At 43.3% G+C, this 25,140-nt stretch overlaps 1 protein-coding gene and 1 pseudogene across 1 annotated transcript in view; one reads left to right on the top strand and one right to left on the bottom strand.

Moving 5' to 3' along the window:
* The window catches only part of SLC25A36 (solute carrier family 25 member 36), a 476,578-nt gene that overhangs the window by 312,122 nt on the left and 139,316 nt on the right, over positions 1–25,140 (bottom strand). The window contains exon 3 of the mRNA XM_086944018.1: positions 9,465–9,542. Coding sequence (XP_086800144.1) covers positions 9,465–9,542 — 78 coding nt within the window. The remainder of the gene's footprint in view (positions 1–9,464; positions 9,543–25,140) is intronic.
* LOC147683626 (NADH dehydrogenase [ubiquinone] 1 alpha subcomplex subunit 10, mitochondrial pseudogene) lies at positions 7,611–8,776 on the top strand (annotated as a pseudogene).

Below are 25,140 nucleotides of genomic sequence, written 5' to 3'. Positions count from 1 at the left end.
GGGGCACATTTTCATTACAGGGAAACCGACTAGATGAAGCACTATACCTAATCTCAATCTACTCAATACATAAAGGTGAGAAGATTTAGTCACTGTGATTAAATTATCTTGGATTCCCCTTATATATTCAATGATTTTATAAAATATGAAAGTCGATTGTTTCCCTATGGCTCTCCTATAGGTTTCTATTTTGTAAGCCAGAAATGAGTCCTTAATCTCCTGTTTGCTTAAAAAAGCCTCCTGCCCCGGGTTAACATAAATCTGTATGTTGAATAATGTACAATATATAATCACTAATGTATTTTACCCATGGGATGTGTGTTTTTTTTTCCAAGTAGTAAACAACCTTTAATAATAGATTAAGTAAAAGCAGTCTCATCTTTAGCCCAGATAGATCTCCATGCCAGCAGCAGCTGTATAGCAGTTAAATCAGCTAGGCATGTCAGATCCACCTCCCGGTCTATTAACTCAGTAGATGCTGAAGGCAGGAGAGTTAAGAGACGTTTTAAAAAGGCGTTTTCTTGTTGCATGGTGTAGCTGCAGTTGGGGCATTCAATATATTTATTGAACCAACGGTATTCTTGTATGGAGTACAGGTGCTGCGATAATCAGTAGACATAAGCATTTGAAAGTGATTGCGAGCACTAAAATAGAAAATAGCAAGTGCAGTTCCACCATGGTGCTAAGAACAGTGTATGTACGCAGGCATATAAAAGAGTGTGCGTGTGCGAGATAGTGTGAGTGTGTAGAGTGAGTGAGAGTGTGTGAAGTGAGTGAGTGTATGTGTGTATATGTGAGTGTGTGTGTCTAGCCAAGAATCACAGATAGCCCTTTCGCCTCGTGTAAGAAGATAGAACAGCATTGTTCAGTGTGTGTAAAGGCCTTGCACTTGGTGTTCAAGGCATCCTGATATTGTTGCGCGAAGCGAAATGTATAGGCCAAGCAGTTTCAGAGAAACTAATCCAACATTGTCACACACAAAGATATGTGCAAAAGGTTACAGTAAAATGTTATTGTGCAGAAAAAGGACAATGTAAGAAAATGTGCAGTCGGGCACGTAACACCAAGATACAACTAAGGAACTCATTTAGAGTATAGCGGCCAGGGTACTCTATAATAATGGGGAAAATGATGCACTCCTATTTATCACTGATATTGCCTACTACATTTAAAATTCACCGGAACTTACGCCTTATTTGCGTGCTATGCTTGCCATCTGCCTACCTAGCATGTATTACTATGTGTCAAAGTGGTCAGGTTTTCAGCACCTGGACGCAAACATGCACTGCTGTGTTGATATACACCATTTAATGACCATTTTTTTAAATATCTTTGTACTTTCATTAACACAATGTATTCTCATCTGTTATTTTATCATCATAAACCTCACATCAAGATAATATGATGCACATTTTTCCCAAAACAATTATAATTAAAAAAACAGTCAATGTATTTAACAAACAATTGACCCAATATCTATGGGTAAACATAATATCTTAGGTTAATCTTCGCCCTCGCCCAATGCATTTCGGGACGGGCAGTCCCTTCGTCAGGGGAAAAACCTGAAAATAGAACATAATATAAGCTATTCTTGCTCAAATTAAGTCATAAAACACAGCAATTAAAGTACATTCAATTGTATTCCAGAGTATATTAATAAGTACGCAATTTTTACATTTTCCAATGGGTTTGAACTTAGTAACCTCCAATGGGTATGACACCTGCGTCACATTTAATCAGACTATTCATGTCCTCAATACATCAGTCAAAACAAATCTATGCAACTCAGTCAAACGTTATGGTCCATGTTGAAAGAATGGGTAGGCCAGGGTACTCTGCCACATGTAGGATGGAGTATGCGAGAACCTGGCATGCAGCCAGATACCCCGGCATATGAGCGGCAGCTTCAGACCACCAAATTGTCTATTACCGTGAATGACATCCTACACAGTGTTAAGATTCAGCAACACGTAAGCTGGAAGAAAAGGTTCAAAAATTGGTCCACAAACAAAAAGAAATGGTGCTACACCTGGATGATCAGGAAGGGTGTGCCCCTCGCAACAACATACGGGTGGTAGGGGTACCAGAAGGGGCGGAGGGTCCCAGTATGGATTTCTTCCTTGAAGACCTCATCCTGCATCACCTCAAGCCCAAAAGCCTGTCCCCACTGCTCTCTATAGAAATATAGAAAGGGCACATAGAGCCCCAATCCCGAAGCCAAAACCTGGTGCGCTGCCTCGAACTATCATAGCGTGCATTCTAAATTTTCGCGACCGGGATGCAATCCTGCAATCAGCTAGAGTCAACGGCGACCTCCCCTCCGATTATGCGATGATCCGTTTCTTCCCGGGTTTCACTCTTAAAGTACAGCGAGAAAGACGCACCGTTGAAGGGGCTCTTAGGGACAAAGGGCTTAAGTACATGATGTTTTTTCCAGCTAAGCTGAAAGTAATTGACAGTGACAAATCTTGGCTCTTCTTAACGCCGGAGGAGGCACAATGCTGGAGCGATGAAGGCCCATTCCAGACGCATCGCCGCAGAGAAGAGAAAGACTGTGGGAACACTGGCCAACGCCCTAAAGACTCTCTACACTGGCGTGGAGACAGACTGCGCTTGCCATTAAGATCCAGAAGTTCTTGCTCGGGCAGCCCTGGCAGTGATACAGCACGCACTGGAAAATGAAAGACTGCATGAACTCTACTGGTCTGTAGCTATTTATCTTATTGTCCCTTTGCATTGTGGGGGTCTCCCGTCCTTTGGACACAATAAGTTCCTCTCTGCCAACTCAAAACTGGACTGGCATAATGCCAAATGAACAATGGAACTTTAGAAAGTGTTACTGACCCTCGAAACTGTTGGGGCATTGTTGCAAGCCTGGGAGGGAGAGACTATTGGGCGTTAACACCGCACAACCCTACGTTTAATGTTCTTTATTCTTGGGATCATAAGCATTCTGCTATTGGGGTGGTGAATAGTTCTGAACCTACTAGGCAGGGATGCAGGGAGGGGGATTTGTTCTTCATGGGTAGGGAAAGGAGGGTAATGTTCTTACTATGTATGGTCATGATGATGGAACTCTCAATTAGCCCCCGTAGAAACGGGAAATGTATTTCTATGCTTATGACATTACTCCATCAGAGTAGGGGTGGAAGAGTGACAAGTTCAGTTGTAAATAATGTGTATCTGCAATACAGGGTTTTCATGAATGTTAACGGTTTGATAGACACCGATCTGCAAACACTGACACACAGTCATTACGGGACTAGGCTCACATTGACCTTTTCTATCCAACATGTCACAAACACTCACACCTTCTATGGCCTCGCTTGATCCAATGACAATGCACCATAACGCCAACGATATTGTTCCTCTCCTGAAATGTCAATGGGCTGAGGGACAAGATAAAACGTGGACTGCTGCTACAATATCTGAAACGCATGACCCCGGCAGTCATGCTGATACAGGAGACGCACCTGATGGGATCTATGTGTAAAGCCCTTGACCAATGGGGGTTTCATTTGGCAGTACATTCAGAGTTCACCACAGGATCTCGGGTGGTGTTCTTAGTTCGAATGTGATTGCCCCACATTGTTCATGTCACTTTTAAAGATCACCAGGGCTGATTTGCAGCAATCTGGATTCAAAGTGAGGGTCGTCTGCTTAATTTAGTGACTGTCTATATCCCGACCACCCTACATTCCCCTGCCTTCCGAGATCTGGGTAAATTCTTCCTAACGTTGCCGGAAGGGGTACTTAATACTAGGAGGAGACTTAAACATGCCCATAAATGATACACTGGACTGTACGCCAGCCCACCCCCAACATCATTTAAGCTCATCGCTTGTCGACTTTTTGGAAGCCCACGGTCTATTGGACATATGCAGGTTCCAAAACCCACTTCAGAGACAATACACCTTTCACTCGGGAGCTCATAATAGCCTCTCCTGCATAGACTACATATTCACAGCACTAGACAACATGGGGAGGATGGGGAAGACCGCACACTTACCCAGAGGGATCTCGATCACTCCCCGGTACTGGCAGAGATTCGGGCGCACTGCACTATTCAAAGTCGTATGTACCCCATATATATATCCAGGATTCATCCTAAACTCAAAAATGCAATACTTGCAAGAAAATGAGACATCAGTCTCCTCCCCGTTAACGCTGTGGGAGGCATACAAAACAGTGAAACGTGGACAGGCCATCTCCCTCATCGAGGGACATAAAATAGAAAAGAAAAACGCAATAGAGGCCTTGGAGCATGAGGTACAGCAGTCAGAATCCCAACATGCCATGGGTCCCACTGACGCCACGGCGCATACACTGAAAAGACAGGAATACAAAGAATACCTTTGGGAGGAGGCCAAGTCCTGTCTACAAGCAGTCCAACACCGGATCTTTGAATCTGGGGACAAAGCGGGCAAACTTCTTGCCTGGTTAGAACGGGGAACGGGTGAATAGATGGATAGTGCAGATTAGAATGGAAGCTGGATAGGTCACATCAGACCCACAAGAAATAGTGACTGCACTAGCGCAACACTACGAACGAGTATACACATCCACGAATACCACTACTGTCCAGGAAGCACTTGCATTCTTTAAAGACATCCGCATGCCGAGGCTCACGCCTCAAGAAACTGAGGGTCTAGAAGCAGACATTACGGTGGACAAACTCAAGGCGGCCATCTCAAAGATACAATCGGTTAAAGCCACTGGTCCTAATGGCATCCCAATAGAACTATATAAACATACGGTGGACAAGATAGCCCCATATATGCAGAAAATGTTCAAAACGTGTAGTTCCACAGGAACACTCCCCGAAGATCAGCATTGGGCAACCATTGTAGCCATCCACAAGCGGGCGGTGGAATGTACATCATGTCGACCGATCTCAATCAATGCAGAAGTAAAAATCTTAACCAAAACATTGGAGCTTAGGCTCACACCCCATCTCGTCAAACTGGTACACCCGGCTCAAACCGGCTTTATGCCGGGCAGAAACACAGCCTTGAATCTCAGGTGCCTGCATAGTGTACTGGGTCGGAAACATACAGTTCAAGAAGACTCTGCAGTCCTCTCACTGGGCGCAAAAATGGCCTTTGACTCTGTGGAATGGGACTTCTTATTTGCAGTCCTTTAACATTTAGGGTTTGGACCGAAGTTCTGCTCCGGGATACATCTACTCTACACCAACCCTGTGGCGCCTGTAGTCGCCCATGGACACATATCACGGGAGATTACCCTGGGTAGGGGAACACGACAGGGCTGCCCACTGTCGCCCTTATTGTTCGCATTGGTCCTGAAACTGCTGGCCGCTTGGATTAGGTGGGATCCCATGGTCAGAGGTCTAAAATGGAGGCAGGGATGGGAAGATCGTATCTCCCTCTATGCTGATGATGTTCTACTACATATAATCTCACCCATGCGATCCTTCCACGCACTACTCAACATCTGCGCAGTGTTCGGATCGGTATGCGGGTATGCCATTAATTGGGATAATTCCATACTCTACATAATACATGGACAGCCTTCATGTCTCCCAAATGGATGCAAGGTCCAGATAGTCACGGATAGTTTCAAATACTTCGGCATACACGTAACGTTGGACACATTCATAACACTTAACTTGCAAGCCCCACTGCCAAGGCTGAAGCGAGACATCAAGCATTGGAGAGCACTGCAACTTCCCCTACTGGGTAGGGCGGCTCTTTTCAAAATGATGGCCCTGCCCAGATTTTTATATGCTCAGCACAACATGCCCTATCCAGTCCCCGACTCATATTTTAGAACAGTACATTCGGAGGCCGCTGCTCTCCTGTGGGATAACCAATCAGCAAGAGTGGCAGCGAATAAACTAGTCAGAAGTTGGTATGATGGTGGGATTGCCCTACCTGATATCAAGACGTACTATTGGGCTTTGCAACTCACAGCCATCAATCAATGGCTTTATGTACCCGACACAGATCCTGCCTATCGCCTAGACAAAATGACCCTGGGGAAAGGAGGCATTAATGGGCACTTTACAATAAACGGAAAGCCCGTGACCTCATGGGCCCAACGGCACATACAATTCGTATATGGCACACGGTTACCAAGCACCTGGGCTGGTCAGACAGACTGACAACATACTCCACTGTGGGACACAGGCAAATTAGGAACATTGAGAAAAAGCAAAGAATTTCAAAAATGGGATCTGATAGTAATCTCACGGCGGGGGACCTCTGGCACAATAGAGAGGTCGTCAGTTTTGCCTGCCTAGAAGAACCCTACACAATGGCTCCGGGCGAACAATTCCAATATATGCAAATTAAACATTCGATAGACACAGCCCTCCCAACAGCAGAAATACTCCTGGAATCATCCCCTTTAGAGGACCGACTGCTTACCGAATATCAACACAAAAAAGCGACCTCACTCAGATATAAAAAAATCATCAATAACCAGACAGACCCACTTGACCGACTTAGGGCGCTCTGGCAGACAGCATTTGGTGAAATGGACGACCCCGACTGGCGAGAGGCGATGGCATCGCCTCATGAGGTGGCAATATCCTCTAGACTGAGGATGGTACATTTTAAAATATTGCACAGGACCTACTATACACGGGTAATATTGCACAAGAGGGGAAGAACTCCTCATCCATACTGTTTGCGCCTCTGTGGCGCGGTAGGTACCTTTTATCACACCTTCTGGGAATGCCCAAAGCTTACACCATACTGGGCGGCAGTGATGGTAACCATCACGGAGGTCACTGAGAAGCAGGCCCCGCCTGAGCCTAAATGCTGCCTTCTCAACGTCTGGGGACCAACAGACCTTAATCATGCTGAATGCCAGTGGGCAACAACAGGCATGATAATAGCCGAACGAAACATAGCACAAAAATGAGGGGCAGGAAGTATATCGACTTTACTGGACTGGTGTAGAGAGATGGATATAGCCATGGTAGCGGAGAAGGCCACATTCATTCACAGGAAATGGCCAAAGAAATGGGGAAGGGCGTGGGGCAAATGGAACATATATAGAGGGAAAATCTGTATACCTTCGGGGTTGGATCAAGACTCAGATGAGGACATAATATTACAGTGGTCATATACGTGCTGTGGTCCCTGTGAAAATGTATACCGAATGACTGTATGTGCATGACAACATGAAGCTAACATTGTATACACAGATCATTTGTTGTTTCAATAAAAATGTATTAAAAAAATAACTAAACCAATCTGTTTCATTACTCAATATACAACTAACCTTCCTTATCAAGCTCTTGCCCAATCTGGAACAAATTTGACTGATATTGTGAAAAAATCCAAACCGCCATGAATCTGGAATCATATTTTGTTATGATACCTTTCTCCCTCTAGTTTACCCCTCTCAAACTATGGTACCTCATTCACACAATGGACAAAGCCAGCTCAGCCCCCATTGTCATTCTTGCTTTATTTGTATTTGCTTTATTTTCAACCTATATAATTGTCTTATTTTGTTATTTACAATGTCAATAAAATCATTTTTCATTAAAATACAATGCCAAAATCTGCCACAGAGGTAAAGAGGATAATTCAATGGCTATAGTAGAAACATCTCAAGAAGGACGGGAGGAAGCAGGATACAACATGGCAGTGGCATTGACAGCTTTCAAGGCAGCCGGGGGTGCCCTTCTGGGAGCGGTCCGGCCTCATACGATTTCACAGCGCTACCTGAACTATGGCTACTTGGCTTACGTACTGGGCGAGAGGTGTTTGAAAAAGTTCAATAAACTAAGCAAAATCATTACTGTGGATGGTAATTTGTCTTCTGGCAAGAGCCAGCTAGCACAGCAGCTGGCAAAAATCCTAGGACTGCATTATTTCCCACAGGCAGATGTTCACTATATGGACAAGATAACTGGAGACAGCTCAATTCTAGATCCTAAGTACAACGGGTTCTGCACCCTGGAGCAATTTTATGAGGATCCCAAGTGCCCTTATGGGAACTCATATCGGCTTCAGTTCTGGATGTATAGTGTCCGCATGATGCAGTACTCGGACGCCTTGGAACATTTGCTGAGTACAGGACAAGGCGTGGTATTGGAACAATCCCCCTTCAGTGACTTCGTCTTCCTTGAAGCTATGCTCCAGAATGAGTACATCCGAAAGCAGTGTGTTGATCATTACAATGAAGTGAAAGGAATCAGTGTTATTGAGTTTTTACCCCCTCACTTGGATATCTATGTGGATGTTCCCCATAAAGAGGTCTACCAGAGGATTCAGGAGAAAGGCTTGCCTTTGGAGAAGAAGGTCTCTGTTGGCTTCCTGAAGAGCATTGAAGAGAGCTACAAGAATTCTTTCCTGCCCCAGATCAGTGAAACTAGTGAAGTTTTGCAGTACACTGGCGATGAAGCCCAGGATATTGATAAGGTCCTTGAAGACATTAAATATCTGAAGTTTGACAAAGGGCCATGGCACGAACAAGACAATGTGAGTCTGCATGAGCTCAGAATGAGGGTTGAGGATAAAGTTGGTGTGGCCGATCTCATGTTGATCCCCCGGTACCTACCCGAAGTGACTATTGGAGCCCATGAAAGTGACAAAGCCTACTATCAATATCAAACGATTCCTGGGAGGAAATATGCCCATGGCTGCAACGCAGATATCGGTGACAAGATGATTTGGTTAAAATAAACTCAAGAATATGTTTGAGAGAGTGATGGAAGGCCCTCTTTTTACTGAACAATCTCTGGCTCAGTAACTGGAGCCCGCTACTCGCGCCACTCCTGTCTGGACTTTTCAAAGTGCAATAAAGAACACTTAGCATAACATGATTGTTTTTGATGTAGTATCTCTCCTGCTAAACCTACAAGTTCAGGGCAGCCCTTTGCTTTGGGGATTCACAGACTCTGGCAGCCATTTTGTTGGATTGGGGACCTGTTTGGCGAGGTACATAGGATCGTTGGAATTGATCACACCGTCATGTTTTAGCTGGGCTTATGGAGGCCGTAGATATCTGCACAACTGTGCTCCAGTTTTGTGTGACTCCTAGGCTTGGAGTGATATCTCTTGCTTGGAGTATATCCCTTCCATGCAAAAGTTAAATAAAATATTCCTTGTAAGGTGAAAAAAAACATAGTAGAAACATCTCAAATGTGAAAAATGTGACTGACTTAGAAGAGGAGGGATTCCAGTAGTACTCTAACTGAAAATGCAGTTGATATTGTAGTCAAGATGGAGCAAGCTGCCCACCATTCTGAAAATCAAAATCTAGTGACAGATTTCTATCACAACCAAAATCACTATATGTCATCATATTTAAAGCTCAGGGGAACCCAAAACAAAATGAAGCCATTCCACTATTTCAAGAGGAAACTGTGATAATGAATGACAATCATGCAGAGTTACTAGGAAGTTTTATAGTCCAACCAACACCTGCTCCATGTTACAGAAAATGGACAGTAATGTTTTATAAAGGTACAAGATGTTTTTTACCTGGATGGAGCAACGCCAACTATATTAGGTCCAAGGCCTCTGAAAAGAGAACGAGCACCTTCATTTTGCAAGATCATTCTGAAAAGAGTAACAAAGAATAAACTGTGCTATAGGTTACAGCCAAGGGACAAATAATACTTTTAGCACATCTCTGCATTGCCGTATGTAATAGGAAAACTAAGGTAGGCAAGCCTTTAACCAAAAGAAACATTTTCTATTTGGAAATATCCAAGAGTAATTCCAATCCCTAGTACGAACATCATTAAACTGAATCGCAATGTATGAACGGTTGTTAGGAGATATAAACCCAAAAGTGCATAATTTGTAACACCAGACAATCAGCAAATAGGTGAAATACTGTTTAATCTGCCATGAAACAGTAAGAATAATTATGATGTATATCCTCCCAAATGAGAGTCAATGAGGGTATGGCTGTATCAGTACCCACTGATATACAACTCTGGTTGGAATTTTTCGGGAGTAGTATGGTAGCCAGGGGTAAGTGGGCTAAGACTGTGTCAATCACAGCCACTTAACACTGGTGTCCTGCGGCTGAACCTTACTTTTGAACCCATAGGTGACAAATTATGCCTCTTAAGCACTTGACAATCTAGGTAGTAAAAATCGAGCAGTACCAACCTGTGCAATGAAGTGATGTGGGGTTAGAGAGTCAGAACTCAAACCAACTAACGCAAGTCAGTACTATAATGATCAGCCAATGCTTAGTCTTTTGATAACAAATAGCTCGTAACCTAAATTACACACAATGTAATACTGTACATACATGGTTAAGAAGAAATACATCAAAAGGTGAGCTCTAATATTACTTTTCAGAAATTACAGGTAGAATAGGTTACTCCTGTGGGTCAACCTTGTGTCTTAATTTTATGCCATAAACTTTCACTTAATCTCTAGAGCTCTTCATGGTGGTTTGTTTCAGACTTTAAGACCTGGGAAGCTGGTCAGCTATGTCAGAGTCCATTTAATCTACTCCTTCTGTCTGCTCAGACTCCCTGCTAGTGTATAGTTCCAGAGTGGAGCTACACCGATTGGGCGTCTTAGTTGGTTTGCACCATTAGCAGACAGTGTGCCACTTGGCTCACGGCATTCAGTGAGTATGGACATAGCTCCGCCCAATTTGCTTGTATGTAGGGGCTTTTCATGGCACAGGTCTTAGGGTAGCAGAGGCCATGCAAGCACAAGTCAGAGTGGGAGCTGTAGTGTTGAGGACTCAGTGAATTTTGCAGCTTAGGAAACAGTCATGCCAAGACAGAATCCATCAGCCATACAGCTATGGTAAAAACTTGGGTTCAAATGTCGGATCCTCTGTAGGTGAAGCTCTCCTCTGGTTTAATCGGGTTGTCTTTTGGGGTAGACTGCAGGTTACAGACCAGTGTTCTTTAAGTGCCTGTGTTGTAATGTAACATGTCTTGTGCATCCTCCTTATGCTTTCCCCTGCTGTATTGCTTGGCCCTTGATGATGTCATTGGAATGTTGGGATGGTTGAACAGTAAGGAGATGTCAGTTGGCATGAGGGGCTGAGCAGTGGAACTGCTCCTGATGGGGTCTCTAGTCTATCTCTACTCTAACTCATGGATCTGAAGAAGAAATAAAGTTATGATCCTGAATATACCTACAGACCATGGATCTTTCTTTTTTGTAACACTGGCGACGAGGGTGGGTCTCAGGTTTGGGATTGGGAAAAGATTGCTGCAGTGTTAGAGGACTTGGCTGACTTAAAAAACAAATATATAATAAACGTCAACGTTGCCTGTTCGTGTTTGAACTGGAGCTGTGCTAAAGAAGTGCGATGTGGCAGAGAGGAGCTGTGAGGAGTGAGGTTTTTGATTCCTGGCACCACAGAGAGAGAGCAGCGCACACTGCGGCCCATTAACTCCGTGTTTGTTCGTGTTTTGGTACCATGAAGAGACAGCAGCACAGGGATAACACATAATTAAATGCTTTTAATCGTAGTACTTTACAAGACAAGTGACATTCGTTTTTTTTCCTTTACATTTAAGCACTGGTGAGTTTTTTTTAGTTAAGCAACTGTCATCTGGATGTACTCTGTGGCGTAACGTTTAAATATTCAAATGTAATCAGCTTGCGCTATCACGCGCTACTCACCACTCCGTGCAGGACAGCTGGTAAAGCTCTTGTGACGTCCTGTTTTGTTGAAGTTTGTGCGCACGCTGGTCATCACCCGGCATGACGTTACTTGAACGTGCCGCCATCTTGCATTTGGCTTCTTCAGTGCAGTTTTACTGACAAGCTGCCGATCACGTTATCGCTGCACCGGAGGGTTTTACTGTCAATTGCGTTTTCAAAGGATTTTGGCACATCGTGTTCTTGTCTGGATTATAAAGTGTTTCTACAATGCCATCTAGTGGTGATTTGGCGTGATTGTTGTAGCAAGAGTAAACGGGCTCACTCGTGGATGTTCTTCTTGTCTCAAAACGAACTGAACATTTTGGAGAGATCGCAGTGACTAATTTTTTTTTGGTGGTGTTTTCTGAGATTGGAGTCCATGCTCTACATCGTCTTGGATTCCAACTGCCACAGGAACTTTGGTGTTGGCCTCGGGTGAGAGATCGCTCACCGGAGCTCATTTCGTCTAATTATTTATTTGTTTTAGTGTGCTTAACATGTTTTAAGTGTGTGTTTTTAGTTTCCATAGACTCTATGGTTTTGCATGTGATGCTTGCTATGTGGTAATCCACCCATATGCTATGTCTGATTTAGCAATGTGTTTTTCATTCTTATTTTGGGTTGGTTGTGGGTGTATGCAATAGTGGGGTTTCCCTTGTCCTGCCATTACTGTTTATGTATGGTGAAGGGGAAGTGTGTGTGGTATGTGTAGTTTTCCCTTCATTGGTTTTGTTGTGGGTTTGAGGCTATAGTTTTCCTTATTTGGTTGTGGATACTCTGTTGGTTATACCGTGGTGAATGTGCCCCTATTCTTGGTTTGGTTTGTAGAACGGATTGTATGTTGTGTCTCTAGTCCTGTTTGCTTATACAGGTGTTGGTTTTTCCTGGCTTTGCTGTTGCTTTGGGTTGTGGGTTACTTAGTTGGTTACCCCATAGGCTATGTGCCGTTTTCTTGGTTGTGGGTGACTTAAGCCTGTCACCCCATTAGTATTTCAAAGTTTTTGGGAGGTGTTTTCTCAATAGGGTGGTGATTTGCCCTATACAATTTGTTTCTGTGTTTTTGGGAGGTGTTTTCCTATAGGGCGGTGATTTGCCCTAGACAATATGTTTCAAGGTTTTGGGGAGGTGTTTCCCCTAATTTGTTATTTTTTTTTGTATTTTCCTATGGGAAGGAGGTGGGGTGAGGATGGTTTTTCCTCCGTTGTTGGGTGTGAAAAATCTGTCCCTGACTTTATTTAATTGTGTTTGGAGGGTTAGTAGGTTTAGTACTTGGATGTTGATTCACTGTGTTATTTGACTCCTTGTTTCTGAATTCTCTTAACATTCTCTTTGTGCTTTTTACATCTTTGCACTTTTACTTCCTTGTGAATTATTTTGCATGTGAGCTTATTAATTTATTTGTTGATTTTGATAAAAGGGGGATGTGTTGTAATGTAACATGTCTTGTGCATCCTCCTTATGCTTTCCCCTGCTGTACTGCTTGGCCCTTGATGATGTCATTGGAATGTTGGGATGGTTGAACAGTAAGGAGATGTCAGTTGGTATGAGGGGCTGAGCAGTGGAACTGCTCCTGATGGGGTCTCTAGTCTATCTCTACTCTAACTCATGGATCTGAATAAGAAATAAAGTTATGATCCTGAATATACCTACAGACCATGGATCTTTCTTTATTGTAACAGCTTTCTTGTGCTCAGCTGATGCCAGGGAATTTCTGACAACCTTGAGATCCCATCTATCCTCTGACTATGGAGGCACACAGTTAAGTCATGCTGTGAGGGAACTTTAAGGATTTATCCGCATGGAGTAGTGCAGATCTCTCTATAGCGCACAGCAAATATCCGTTTCGACCCACTTAGGCAACTTTACAACCCTCTACTTCTGAGCGTCATCTCCTTCATGCCAGGGCACAACTTATTCCCATGCTGAACAGCTGGTCAGCTGTCTCCCTCATTGCAGATTCCAGACAACCTCTCCTGCCAATCCTCAGACGTTTCCAAATTTCTGGTCCAAAACCTGGAAAAGATTTTCTCAGGCGGAATGACAATGAAATCGAGGCGAATGAGTCACTTAAATTTCATATTTTTTTCAAAACACACAGACTATACAAATAGCAGTAGTGGCTTCTCGAGCTTTGTGGCTGTCACATTGACAATAATGAGGCGTGTACCGTGATTTGTACCGTCAACCTACAAGGGCCTCTTTCATATTCTAAAGGCAGCGGTTGTCTTATAAATGTAGGATCACCTGTCACCATCAGGCATGTGAGGTCAGTGGTCCTATATGATCCAGTTCTGATAATATGGACTGGACTACAGATATTGCAAATAGGTTTTGAAAGTGTTGATATATTACACTGTGAATGTACAAAACATTACACTACGCCGTCGTCATGTTGTATTTGTTGCTCATCGTCCGGGTTAGTAGATTGAATGATTGAACGAATACGTGCATTGTCAATAAAGCTTTTCGCTTCGTTTACTTTTGCAAATGTTAAATAAATCCGTGCAGCGGATTGGTGAACTAGGGACCAATCGGGCTGTTTTTTTAGAAGATTCGGTTTAGGGTACGAAGTAAGTACTGCCTTTTACTGCTAATTCAGGCGCCCACAATTGGCCGATTGGTGCCCACGTGACTAATGACGGGGACTGTGAGTAACGTCCACGCCTCCTTTTTAGGTCTCGCCTATTAATCCCGCAAGGGATAATAGACGAGAGTATAGTGGCCAAACCAAGGTCTGAAACCATTGCGTATTTCGGACAGTTCGTGTGGTGCACTCGTGCGGAAAGCACGTCCACATCAAAGCCATCAGCCTCCCTCCCAAATGCATCTGTCACTTCCCCAGGTGCACAGTGCACGCTCGGCCTCACTTCTCCTCCCCCCTAATTACATCCCGCTTTCACTTTCACGGCCGCGAGGCCGTGAGCTTCACTTCAATGGGGCCGCAAAATGCTTGTTTAAATTGTTTTCTCCCCCTCTTTACTGAGCTAGCTATTTATTTCTCTTTGCCTTAATTGTACTCTTTCTTTCTTCTTTGGTTCTCCTTTCTTGGTTTGTTTTTCTCTCAGATTTTCTCCACTCATTGACTTTTGTCCGTTGTTCGATTGAAGTTCTTGGTATTTTGGTTATTCCGTTTCATTATCTTACATCTTATGTTTACCTTTTTCCTTTGAGTCTTTTATATTCCCTTTTCATAATCTTTAGCGACATAGTTTTTGCTATTTCTCTCATCTTTTCTGAATCTTTTTTTGTCTGCCCCTTCCTTCTTCCCTTTCTGCTTACTTTTTCCTCATTTGCCTTCCCCCATTCTTTTCTCTCCGTACTCCTTTCCACCCCTAGACCATTTCTCTCTCCCAATCACCTTCCGTTATACATTTCTCGAGTGCTTAATTTCTTTCTACCGCCTTTCCTTCCTTTATTTCCCCTCCAATCACCACGACCTTCTTTCCATTTTCTTCCAGTATGCTATTCTCCCATGATTTTATCCATTCTCCTATCTGCAATTAGTTTCTTGTTTACTAAGCGTTCCGGTTGCCACTTGTTCCGTTAGCTCATCTTCCTTTTAAGGGTTTCTATGGGCAGGGGAAGCAAACTGGCTTTAGTCAACTCCCCGTGCTATAATCAAGGACATTATAGGACAGCACCTGAAATGACGACGCCCCATTTTTTCATTTAGTTTCAATAGAGGGGCATGTTTTACTGAAAGCAACAATAGTTCTGTTCATTAATGTAGCCTAAATCTGCCAGTGAACTGTCACTCTGCCCTGGAGGTGCCGAGTTCATAAATAATAATTGTATGCACTAAAAACCGCTTCCCCTGTTTAGCTGTGAGCCAGCACAAAGCACAGCTGCCTTTTGGAAAGGCGTTTTAGTTTAAGTGTTTTATGTGTTTTTTACAGCGCTGCTGTGGCAACATTATAAATACAGAACAAAGCAATACCTCCCTGCATCAGACCATTATTTAGTTAAGACACATTTATGGCCTGCTTCACCTCCATCAAAGGCATTTTCCTCCCTCATAATTAATAAATACTTGTTTGGGTTTGTAAACGCGCAAGCTTTGGATTCGGCGTCTTTGCAAACTGATCAGCGAGAGAGTACGTTTACTCGGCGGAGACGGCTACATTTGTCGCATGTGAGTATATACGCTACGAATGCTAAAATTGCGCGAACACCGGCAACTTTGGGGACTTGTTATAATGTATATTTAGAGGTTTTTCAACATATAAGCTAAAAATAGCTCCGCAACATGGGGGCTCAAGGATACACTCGTTGTCAGTGTTACTGTGAAATTTACCGACTAAGTTTGAATAAAAGGTATAATGGTTTTGAGTCATTTCCAAATATCTGGTTCAAATCTATAAATATAAAATATAGTCCAGGTCAGGTGTACCCAATATAGCCAATTAGGTCCAGAAATCTCAGGACCAACAGACACGGGTCTGCGCCACTCGAACATATGTATTCGACTCCCCCCCCCCCCCATCTTTCATCATGGTTTAATGTTCTCTTCGTGCCCCTTATATTGTCAATATATAACTGGCAGAATGTGCCTGTCACTTTGGTTATTTATAACTAATTTCTGTATATATAGATTATGTTAATGGTCTGCAGAGGGAATGGTATTTATATATGATATAGTTTTAATCTTTTTTAGAGAGTCAACCATCGTATTGACCCTTTTCCCAACAATGGATGTTTGAAATAACTACATTCAGTCTGAATCGTTTTTTCACATTTGAAGGTAATAGTGGTGTTGTCCCATCACTGTGGACATGTGTTGTGTAAACTTAACAATGGGAAGAACTAAGATAACTTAAGTTCTTTACGTTGCAGAACACAACAGATGAGAATTGCCATTCCATAACTTTTAAACGGAGACCAGTGTACGACAATCATCTTCCCAGCCCTGAGGGCTAAGTTTAAAATGATTGAGATATTTATGGCCACATAATAGCCCGTGTTACAATTAACACATTAAGGTTGAAGCTTCCTCATTACCATTCCCCCTTTTGAAACCTTTCTCTCCTGTTACTTGCTCCCCTTCTCTTTTTAATCTTTCTAGCACGGATTTAAACATTAACGGGGAGCAGAAGTGACTTACTTTTGAACGAGAATTTTGTGAAGCTCGTTAAGAATCTATCTAACCATCTCGGTTTATAGATGGTTTCACGTGTGGGGTCTCTGCATGTGTTTAGTTTTTGGTGTTTTTTTTAATGTAGGGTTAAGATAGTGGTGCTGGTTGGTCATCAGCACTGTCAGTTGGTCTACACTTTTTTCGTTGTTGTTCCTAAATTTTGGTTTAAAATGAAGACACGATATGTTCTAGATGTGTGATTTTGGAATGTTCTTTAGACACATGGCGTCCTCAACAACACACCATTCGGTGGACCTCTTCTTTCTTCCTCTCTTTTTCCTTCTTTGGTTTAATTGGTGTTTCTTTTCGGTGTGTTTCTTTCTTCCTTTCGACACTGGCTAAAAATAGAGACTTGTGAACTTACAAAGGAGTGATGTATATAGTAACATTAGAATGATCACTTCAGTATCAATGAATGTCATATGTAGTATAGGTTTCACATATGTATCAATACTTGTATTGGTCACAAATATGACCTATTGATTTATTGTATTTACAGCCCTGAGGAAGCCCCGCGTGGGGCGAAACGCGTTGGCTGTTCTGCTGTCTTTGAAATACCTCTTGGCATTCTATGTGACGAGAAGACAAGATTAAATATTTGTTGTTAAAAAACAAAGAAAGAATTTGGATCGGATTACTATACTGTGCATTTATGCCTTGAATAACTGTTATGTTGCCTCTCTGTAGCTAAGATATTGTGGCCAGGGCAAGTTTGGTTATGTAAAAAGTAAAACTCAAGATGTTTTGATATTTAAATACATTTCAATGCTCAAGAAGCATCCCGATTATGTAAGATTTTCTCAACTGAGGTGTTCTGGCGTCTATGATAAAACACAAATGTCATGCTTTACATGAAATTTCATTGGTAGTATTCTAATGAAAGACAGAACTGTCTGGAAGGTCAAGTTGTTTCAGTACAATAAACATTTACATTTTGCTTTGATAGAATGGATGTCTTGTTGGGTTACATATTCTTCTTGGGTAGAGAGGGAGTTGGGGCATTGGTATTCTTTCGTGAACAATTATTTTCTTGGTTTCACTGCAGTGGAATAGGGTACATTTGGATACTCCGTTATGGCCCAAATCAATGGTCACTATAGAGTAATTCAAAAGGCTGACAGAATATTTGGTCTAGTCATCGAATGTAAAAGGCCTCAACTACAGGATCACAAGCGGTCTGAGGGTTCTTACAGCTTGCTAGTGTTGTTACCACAAGAGAAACACCTGCTAAGTAAAAACTGCAGTTTAATAGGGTATGGGTGTATCAAACTCTACATGTTTCATCAGGAGCTCCAGAGGGGCAGCAAATGTGCCCCATACTCCTTCCCAATCATGCTGTCCAAAGTGATGAATTAGAAGATACATTAGAGTGTCTGGCTACGTAGAAGAAAACATTTGGGTACTTTTTTAATGTATATGCCCCACCTACATTCAGACAGTACATAGGAGTCCTCATTGATCAACTGGCAAAAGAAGGAGAACAAATATAAATCCTTTTCCAGCGTAGAATTCTCTTCCTTCCTGCTACAGCCATGGCAGGCATGGAAGGCCCAAAATCTTCCTACAAGGTCTTTTAAATCACTCTGTGGTATAGCTGCGGCTGTGCACTCAATGTAGAGACCATTCAGCATGTGGCGTTTGAATGCCTGGTGGAAGACTGAAAACATTCTTATCCTTTGATAGAGCAGGGTTTTGAGGAAATAAAACCTGTTCAGATTGACCACTCAGTAATATTTTATTAACAGTGTGCTGTGAAAAATATTTAAAACGCTAAAATAAGGGAAAATGTTTTTGCGCTTGCATGTACTAATGCATGAAAACTAGGCCGCAAGAGCTTTGATAAAAAGACTAATGCTGCTTTTGTGCACTGTTGTAGGGGGGAAAGAGGGCAGCAAACCCTGTATCGTGTACAGAAGTCTTGTAATACAAGGGCTTCAAATTGGAGGCATGGAAGTGAACGAGAGTCTTTTAATGATTGTCAGTAACAATATAAAAAGAAAAGCAAAGTAATATGTCTGACTGACTTCTAAACAAGGAGTTGAAACACTTCTGTGGTATACAATTTTATGGGGGTGGTTTTAGTTTTCCCTTGAAGGATGTCCCCTTGCATTGACCCTACTTCCCTGGGTTGTCCGTGGTCCTTCTCTGGTCCAAGTTGTTGCATATGTGGGAAAGGAGGCCTCCAAAACGGTGATCCCAGCAGGTATACTCAAACAAAACAAACAACAACAAAAAAAGAATACGGGGGTTGAGTGGGCTGTTCTTTCCCGGTGCATAAGTTAGTGCCACTTCACCCTTCACTCTAGTGATGTTACGACTGGCTGCTTTAGTGCACTGTTACACTCCGCTCCACCAACTGTGTTTAGTTATAAAAGTGAGAAGGGAAACTTGCCTGTAGCCACGTCCCTCCTGGGACGTGGCAGAGGATGTACAGGCGAGTTCCTGCTCTGCAGCCTCGGTGGTAACGGGAGTGCCTTTCAGTGTCCCCACGTCACAGGGAGGCGGAGACGTGCTTCTGGGCTCCTACGCTGGATTCTCGTCGCTCTTCGCTTCTCTCTCGAGTCCTTCTGATCCCTCCGGAACCGGCTCCACATCTTTATTTCCCGGATCTCGTCCCTCCTCTGGGACCGTCGCGCTGGGTTCTTCTTCCGGCTTGCATACCGTGAACACTGGTACGCTGACCTTCGTTTTCTTTTGTTTGTCACCGGCCACCAACTTGATGTCCGAGGAGGCGACCAGTGCAGTAGTACACTGTTCCCCCGTTAGGTATGGCCGCTCAGGCCAGGCTTAAGCCAGACATATGGAGAGGAAATCAACATTGCCTTGAACTTTTCCAGGAATATAGCACGTCTGTAAGGAAAAAAGGTTGAAGGGCTTGAAACCAGCGTAATATTCAGGCATTTGAGTATTTGTTAGTCGACAACTAAGTAAGAGGAGCGTGGTCGGTTAACAACACAAAAGTATGTCCTATCAGGTACTACTGGAGGGCTTCTACAGCCCACTTGATGGCTAGGCATTCTTTTTCTATAGTGGAGTAGGGGCGTTCTCTCTGGAACAGTTTCCTACTGATATATAAAATAGGTCGGAGGTAAACATGGTGAATCAGGTGGGGACAGGACAGCCCCTAATCCCTGTTAAGAAGCATCGGTCTGAAGGGTAAAGGTTTCAGAGAAGTCCGGACAGTGATGCCCAGGATGTCAACAAGGGGCATAATTTTAAGCTATGGAAGCTATGATTCTGTTCTTCAGACCACTGAATGTTGTTATTTTTCTGACTGTTTCTTAACAAGTCGGTGAGGGGGCATGCAAGTTTGTAGAATTGGGTAATGAGTCGACGGTAAAAACCAACCAAACCGAGGAAGGATCCGATTTCTTTTTTGTAGAGGGCTGAGGAATTTTACGCATTGCCTCTACTTTATTTATTTGAGGATGGATGTGCCCTTGTGTGATGGAATATCCTAAATAATTGATATGGTTTTTGGCGAGAAGGTTTTTTTATTTTGGATTGAGGGTCAGGCCGGCTTGTGTGAGGGTGGCTAGGATTCCTTCCAGGTATACCAGATGTTTTTTCCAATCAGGACTGAATACAACAATGTCATCAAAAAGAGGCACAGTGTATTGTTGATATGTTTTTAGTATGATGTCCATCAAGCGTTGGAAGCTAGCAGGGGTGCCATGGAGCCCAAAGGGAAGGACCTTGAAGTGGTACAGTCCTGATGAGGTGGAGAAAACAGTTTTTTCCCTCGCTGTCTGTGTCAGGGGTATCTGCCAGTATCCTTTAGTAAGGTCGATGGTAGACATACACTTGGCTTTCCCTACTTTTTGTATTAGTTCATCAACCCTGGGCATAGAATAAGAATCAAAGTTGGATATGGCATTTAGTTGACGGAAGTCAACACAAAAACAGAGGCTTCCATCTGGTTTAGGTGTGAGACTGACTGGAGAACACCAGGCACTTTGCGACGGCTCATTTATGTCTGCCTTAAGAATGGCCTCTACCTCCTTCTCAATAGCCTGCCTTCTAGCTGCGGGAACCCGATCCGGTTTTAGGCGTATTAGTTTCCCTTTTACTGCAACTATGTCATGTTCTATAAGGGTAGTGCTTCCAGGACTTTGACACTACCTGAGAGTATTTCTTTAGCAACTTTTCTTGTTGAAGTTTTTGGGAGGGATTTAACATGTGACCGATCTGTACTTCAGGGAGGCCTTCGTTGAATATCTTGGGGGGTTTCTAGGGCTGTTGGACAAGAGTGATGTGGGCTACCATCGGATTTCTCTTGTTGTTTTGTGGTTCTTCCCATTTCTTTAAAAGGTTTATGTGGTAGATTTATCCTCTACCGTGTTTTGTGGGTACTGCTACCCTATAAGTGACAGGGGTTACTTTAGCCAGGATGCAATAAGGCCCTTGCCAAGTGGCTAAGAAATTTGAGGTAATGGTAGGCAGAAGGATGAGGATCTTTTCGCCTATAGAAAATTCTCTTAATTTGGTTCCTCAATCATACTCCTTTTTCTGCCTTTTTATGGCTCTGTCCATATTCTGGTGTTTAGTGTCCCATAGAGTGGTGGGGGTTTCTTTAAGGGAAGTGGTATAAGCTAACAACGATTTTCCATTGTCTTCTTCCTCCACCACTGCTCAAAAGCATTATCCAGAAGTGAATGTGGTTTACGCCCGAAGACTAACTCAAATTGGGAGAAACCAGTGGATTTCTGTTCATGGGACTGAATGGCAAATAAGACCAATGGTAGTTTTGTATCCCAGTCGCTCCCTGTATCATGCACTACTTTCCTTAAGATCATCTTGATAGTCCGGTTGTACTGTTCTACAAGATCATCAGTCTGTGGGTGATAAACAGCAGTGCTTATTTGCTCTATCCCCAGAAGCTTGCATACTTGCTTCATTAGCTGGGACACAAAAGGGGTTCCCTAATCGGTAAGTATTTCACGTGGAAAACCAACTCGAGAACAAAAAACGATCATAGCCTGTGCGACAGATGAAGAGGTTGTTGCTGTTAAAGGAAAGGCTTCAGGATAGCGGGTTGCATAGTCAACAATGACCAAGATATACTGGTGGCCCCTAGTAGAGGGTATTAAGGGACCCACTATGTCCATCCCTACTTTTTGAAAGGGTATATCAATAATAGGGAGGGGTTGTAGTGGCGCTTTGTTTATATGTGGAGGGTTGATTAACTGGCATCTTGGACACAAGGAACAGAATCTAGCCACCTCACGATATATGCCAGGCCAAAAAAGTAGTTTTAATATGTATATTCCTGACCATAGTGGCCTCCGCCCGCTTTGCTATGAGCAAGGTACATAACCTGTTCCCAAACGGCTAAGGGCACCAGGAGCTGTTCGACAGTTTGTTCAGTGTTTCTGTTTACTCTATATAATAGCCCACGTTTAACACAAACTTTTGGGCCCACCTGCTTGGAGTCATCTTCTTCCTTTGCTCTTTCCAAGCGAACTGCAAAGTGCTATTGTCTCTTTGAGCGCTTGAAAGCTTTGAGATGGAACCGTATCCATGTCCAAAGAGAAGAGGACAGGAGTAATAGAAACTGAGGACCCTTTTTGGTGGTCGTTCGTCCTTCTCTTTTCTCACTCCTAGTTTTTTGACTCTTGGGAGTGGAGGTTTCTATGTCTACCATAGAGAAGGGGGCTTCTCCTAACCAGGATCCACGGTCTGTGGATCCTGTGGAACAGCGGCGAGGAGTTTCGCAAAACACAGCAGCTCGGTCCTCAATATAAGCTTTTCTGTTTAACAGGGGACAACACTCACTTTACATAAGAGTGTCTCCCCGTCGATTGTTAGCAGCACTTCGGCAACGGGATAGGATTTCACGTCACCATGTACACAAGACACAAAGATATTCTCGTTCCTTAAGGGGACCCGGGCAATGACCTCCTGTGAAACAACCTAGTGTTCACATCCCGTGTTTAACAGTGCTTCTACTGGTTTGCCGGACTTCATGTAGCGATTCCGATTTCTTCCAGTCACCAAGACTCTTCCTTTTACATAGCCCACTTCCATGGGTTCAGTGGTATCTGTTTTATGGGGGCAATTTCTGGACACATGGCACCGTTCACTGCAGCGAAAACATTGTGGTCTGGTATGGATACCTGTGATGTCTGATTCATGCCTCCCCTTGGTTCTGGGGAGAACAGAGCCTTTTTCTTCCGCTGCTCAGGGAATTGGACGTGAGGATGACCTGGAATGACGTCGTTTTTATTTTCGGTGGTGGTTGTGGAACGGAAATCAGGGGAAGGGCGGTAAGCACAAGCAAAATCAATTGCCGACTGAGTTGTTAGATGGGGGTGCTGCTTAACCCAGGAACGCGTGTTAGAGAGCAAGGCTTCCAAGTATTGTTCAAGGAAGATCTTTTTGGACAACTGTTCCACAGAGGGAAAAGAGGGGCGGTGGAACCTGTATTGTGTGCAGAAGTCTTGTAATACAAGGGTTTCAAATTGGAGGCATGGATGTGAATGAGAGTCTTTTAATTAGTCAATAACTATATAAAAAGAAAAGCGTAGCAATACCTCTGACTGACTTCTAAACAAGGAGTTGAAACACTACTGTGGTATACAGTTTTATGGGGGTGGTTTCAGTTCTCCCTAGGAAGGATTGCCCCTTGCATTGACCACAATTCCCTGGGTCGTCCATGGTCCTTCTCTGGTCCAAGTCGTTGCGTATGTGGGAAAGGAAGCCTCCGGAACGGTGATCCCAGCAGGTATGCTCAACCAAAGCAAACAATAACAAAAAAAGATAACAGGGGTTGAGTGGCTATTCTTTTCCGGTGAATAGGTTAGTGCCACCACCACCGCACCCTTCACTCTAGTGATGTTAGGGCTCGATTACACTCCCCACCACCAGCTGTGTTTCGTTATAAAAGTGAAAAGGGAGACTTGACAATAGCCACGTCCCTCCTGGGATGTGGCAGAGGACATACCGGTGAGTTCCTGCTTGGCAGCTTCAGCGATAAAAGGAGTGCCTTTCAGTGTCCCCTCATCACAGGGACGTAGAGACGAGCTTCTGGGCTCCTCCGCTGGATTCTCATCGCTCTTGGCTTCTCTCTAGAGTTCTTCTGATCCCTCCGGAACAGGCTCACCTTCCTCCGGCATTCCGCCCTCCGCATCTTTATTTCCCAGATCTCGTCCCTCCTCCGGGCCATCGTGCTGGGTTCTTCTTCCGGCTTGCGTACCGCAAACACTGGTACGCTGACCTTCGTTTCCTTTTGTTCTTCACCGGCCACCATGTTGATGTCCGAGGAGGCGGCCAGTGCAGTATTACATGCACATTAATAATAATTGCTAGGAATAACATGGGTTGTGCATGGGTTAATGCACAGCTGGGATGGTGTGTAATTGAAAATTACATTTCATGAAAATAATAAATGTTTGTGTTTGTTTTTTGTAGAAACAGTAAACATGGGCCTACACTTCTGCATGCCAGTTAGGGGTTAATATTTGCAAGAGAAATTAAATGAATAAAAGTGGACTTTGAATGGAAAGAGAGAACGCAAAGGCGTGACAAATGACCTTCATGGTGTGCTGACTGACAAGCTTCGGAAAAGAAATTACAATATCAGTGGAAGAGAACAACTTTTTTTTCACAAGATGGCAGAAGCAAACAATGGAAGTGCAGATATTTGCAACATGTAGTGAACTGCAGGAAATATTCCCTATGGTGTGTTCAAAGTGGTTTCCTGGGAAGAATCTGTTGTAATGCTGAAAGTTTAAGACAAAGGGACATTGAATGAATTGGTCATGATGAGAGTGGTGGACATTGAATGAACTGGTCATGATGAGAGTGGTGTGACAGTACAACCCCATTCTTAGCCAATGAGAGACGGAGTTTATTCACTTATTGAAACATATGTAAGTTGGACGTTTAGGTTTTAGGGTATAATTGAAAGTCCTAGGGCATGTTTTGGGTCGGCTGGTGTTTATCTAGCGGGAGATCGTCACTTTGCTGTTTCCAGATAGAGGCCAACCTGTTTCCTGACTCCTGACTTAATCTTTGTCACTCGACTCTTCTTGAGTGGCCTTGCTCCCCTTTTTGGCCAGAGGGTAGTTTTCCTTGATTTCTTGGGTAAGTATAGATAATATTCTAAAATTTGCACAATCATTTGCAAATGTATTTTGTCTCTGAAACTGCTCTCTTCGCCTCCACTCCTTCAAATGCATTGTTTATTTGATATAAGTTTGTTCCCTTCGATTGCAAATATATGTTCTCTGTGATAATTCATGACTTGCATTGTGTGACTGTACTTGATGAGCATTCATTCCACATTACTTTCGATAAAGCATTCTAAATATACACTGAGTCTGTTATTATTTAATAATATAAATGCGTACATAATTATTACCATCAACTTTTCAACGATAGGTCTGTCGCCAC

This window comes from Lissotriton vulgaris, chromosome 11, assembly GCF_964263255.1.
Source record: "Lissotriton vulgaris chromosome 11, aLisVul1.2, whole genome shotgun sequence".
Classification (NCBI taxonomy): Eukaryota; Metazoa; Chordata; class Amphibia; order Caudata; family Salamandridae; genus Lissotriton; species Lissotriton vulgaris.
The sequence above is the reverse complement of the archived record's forward strand: the minus strand, read 5'-3'. Positions and strand labels throughout refer to the sequence as shown.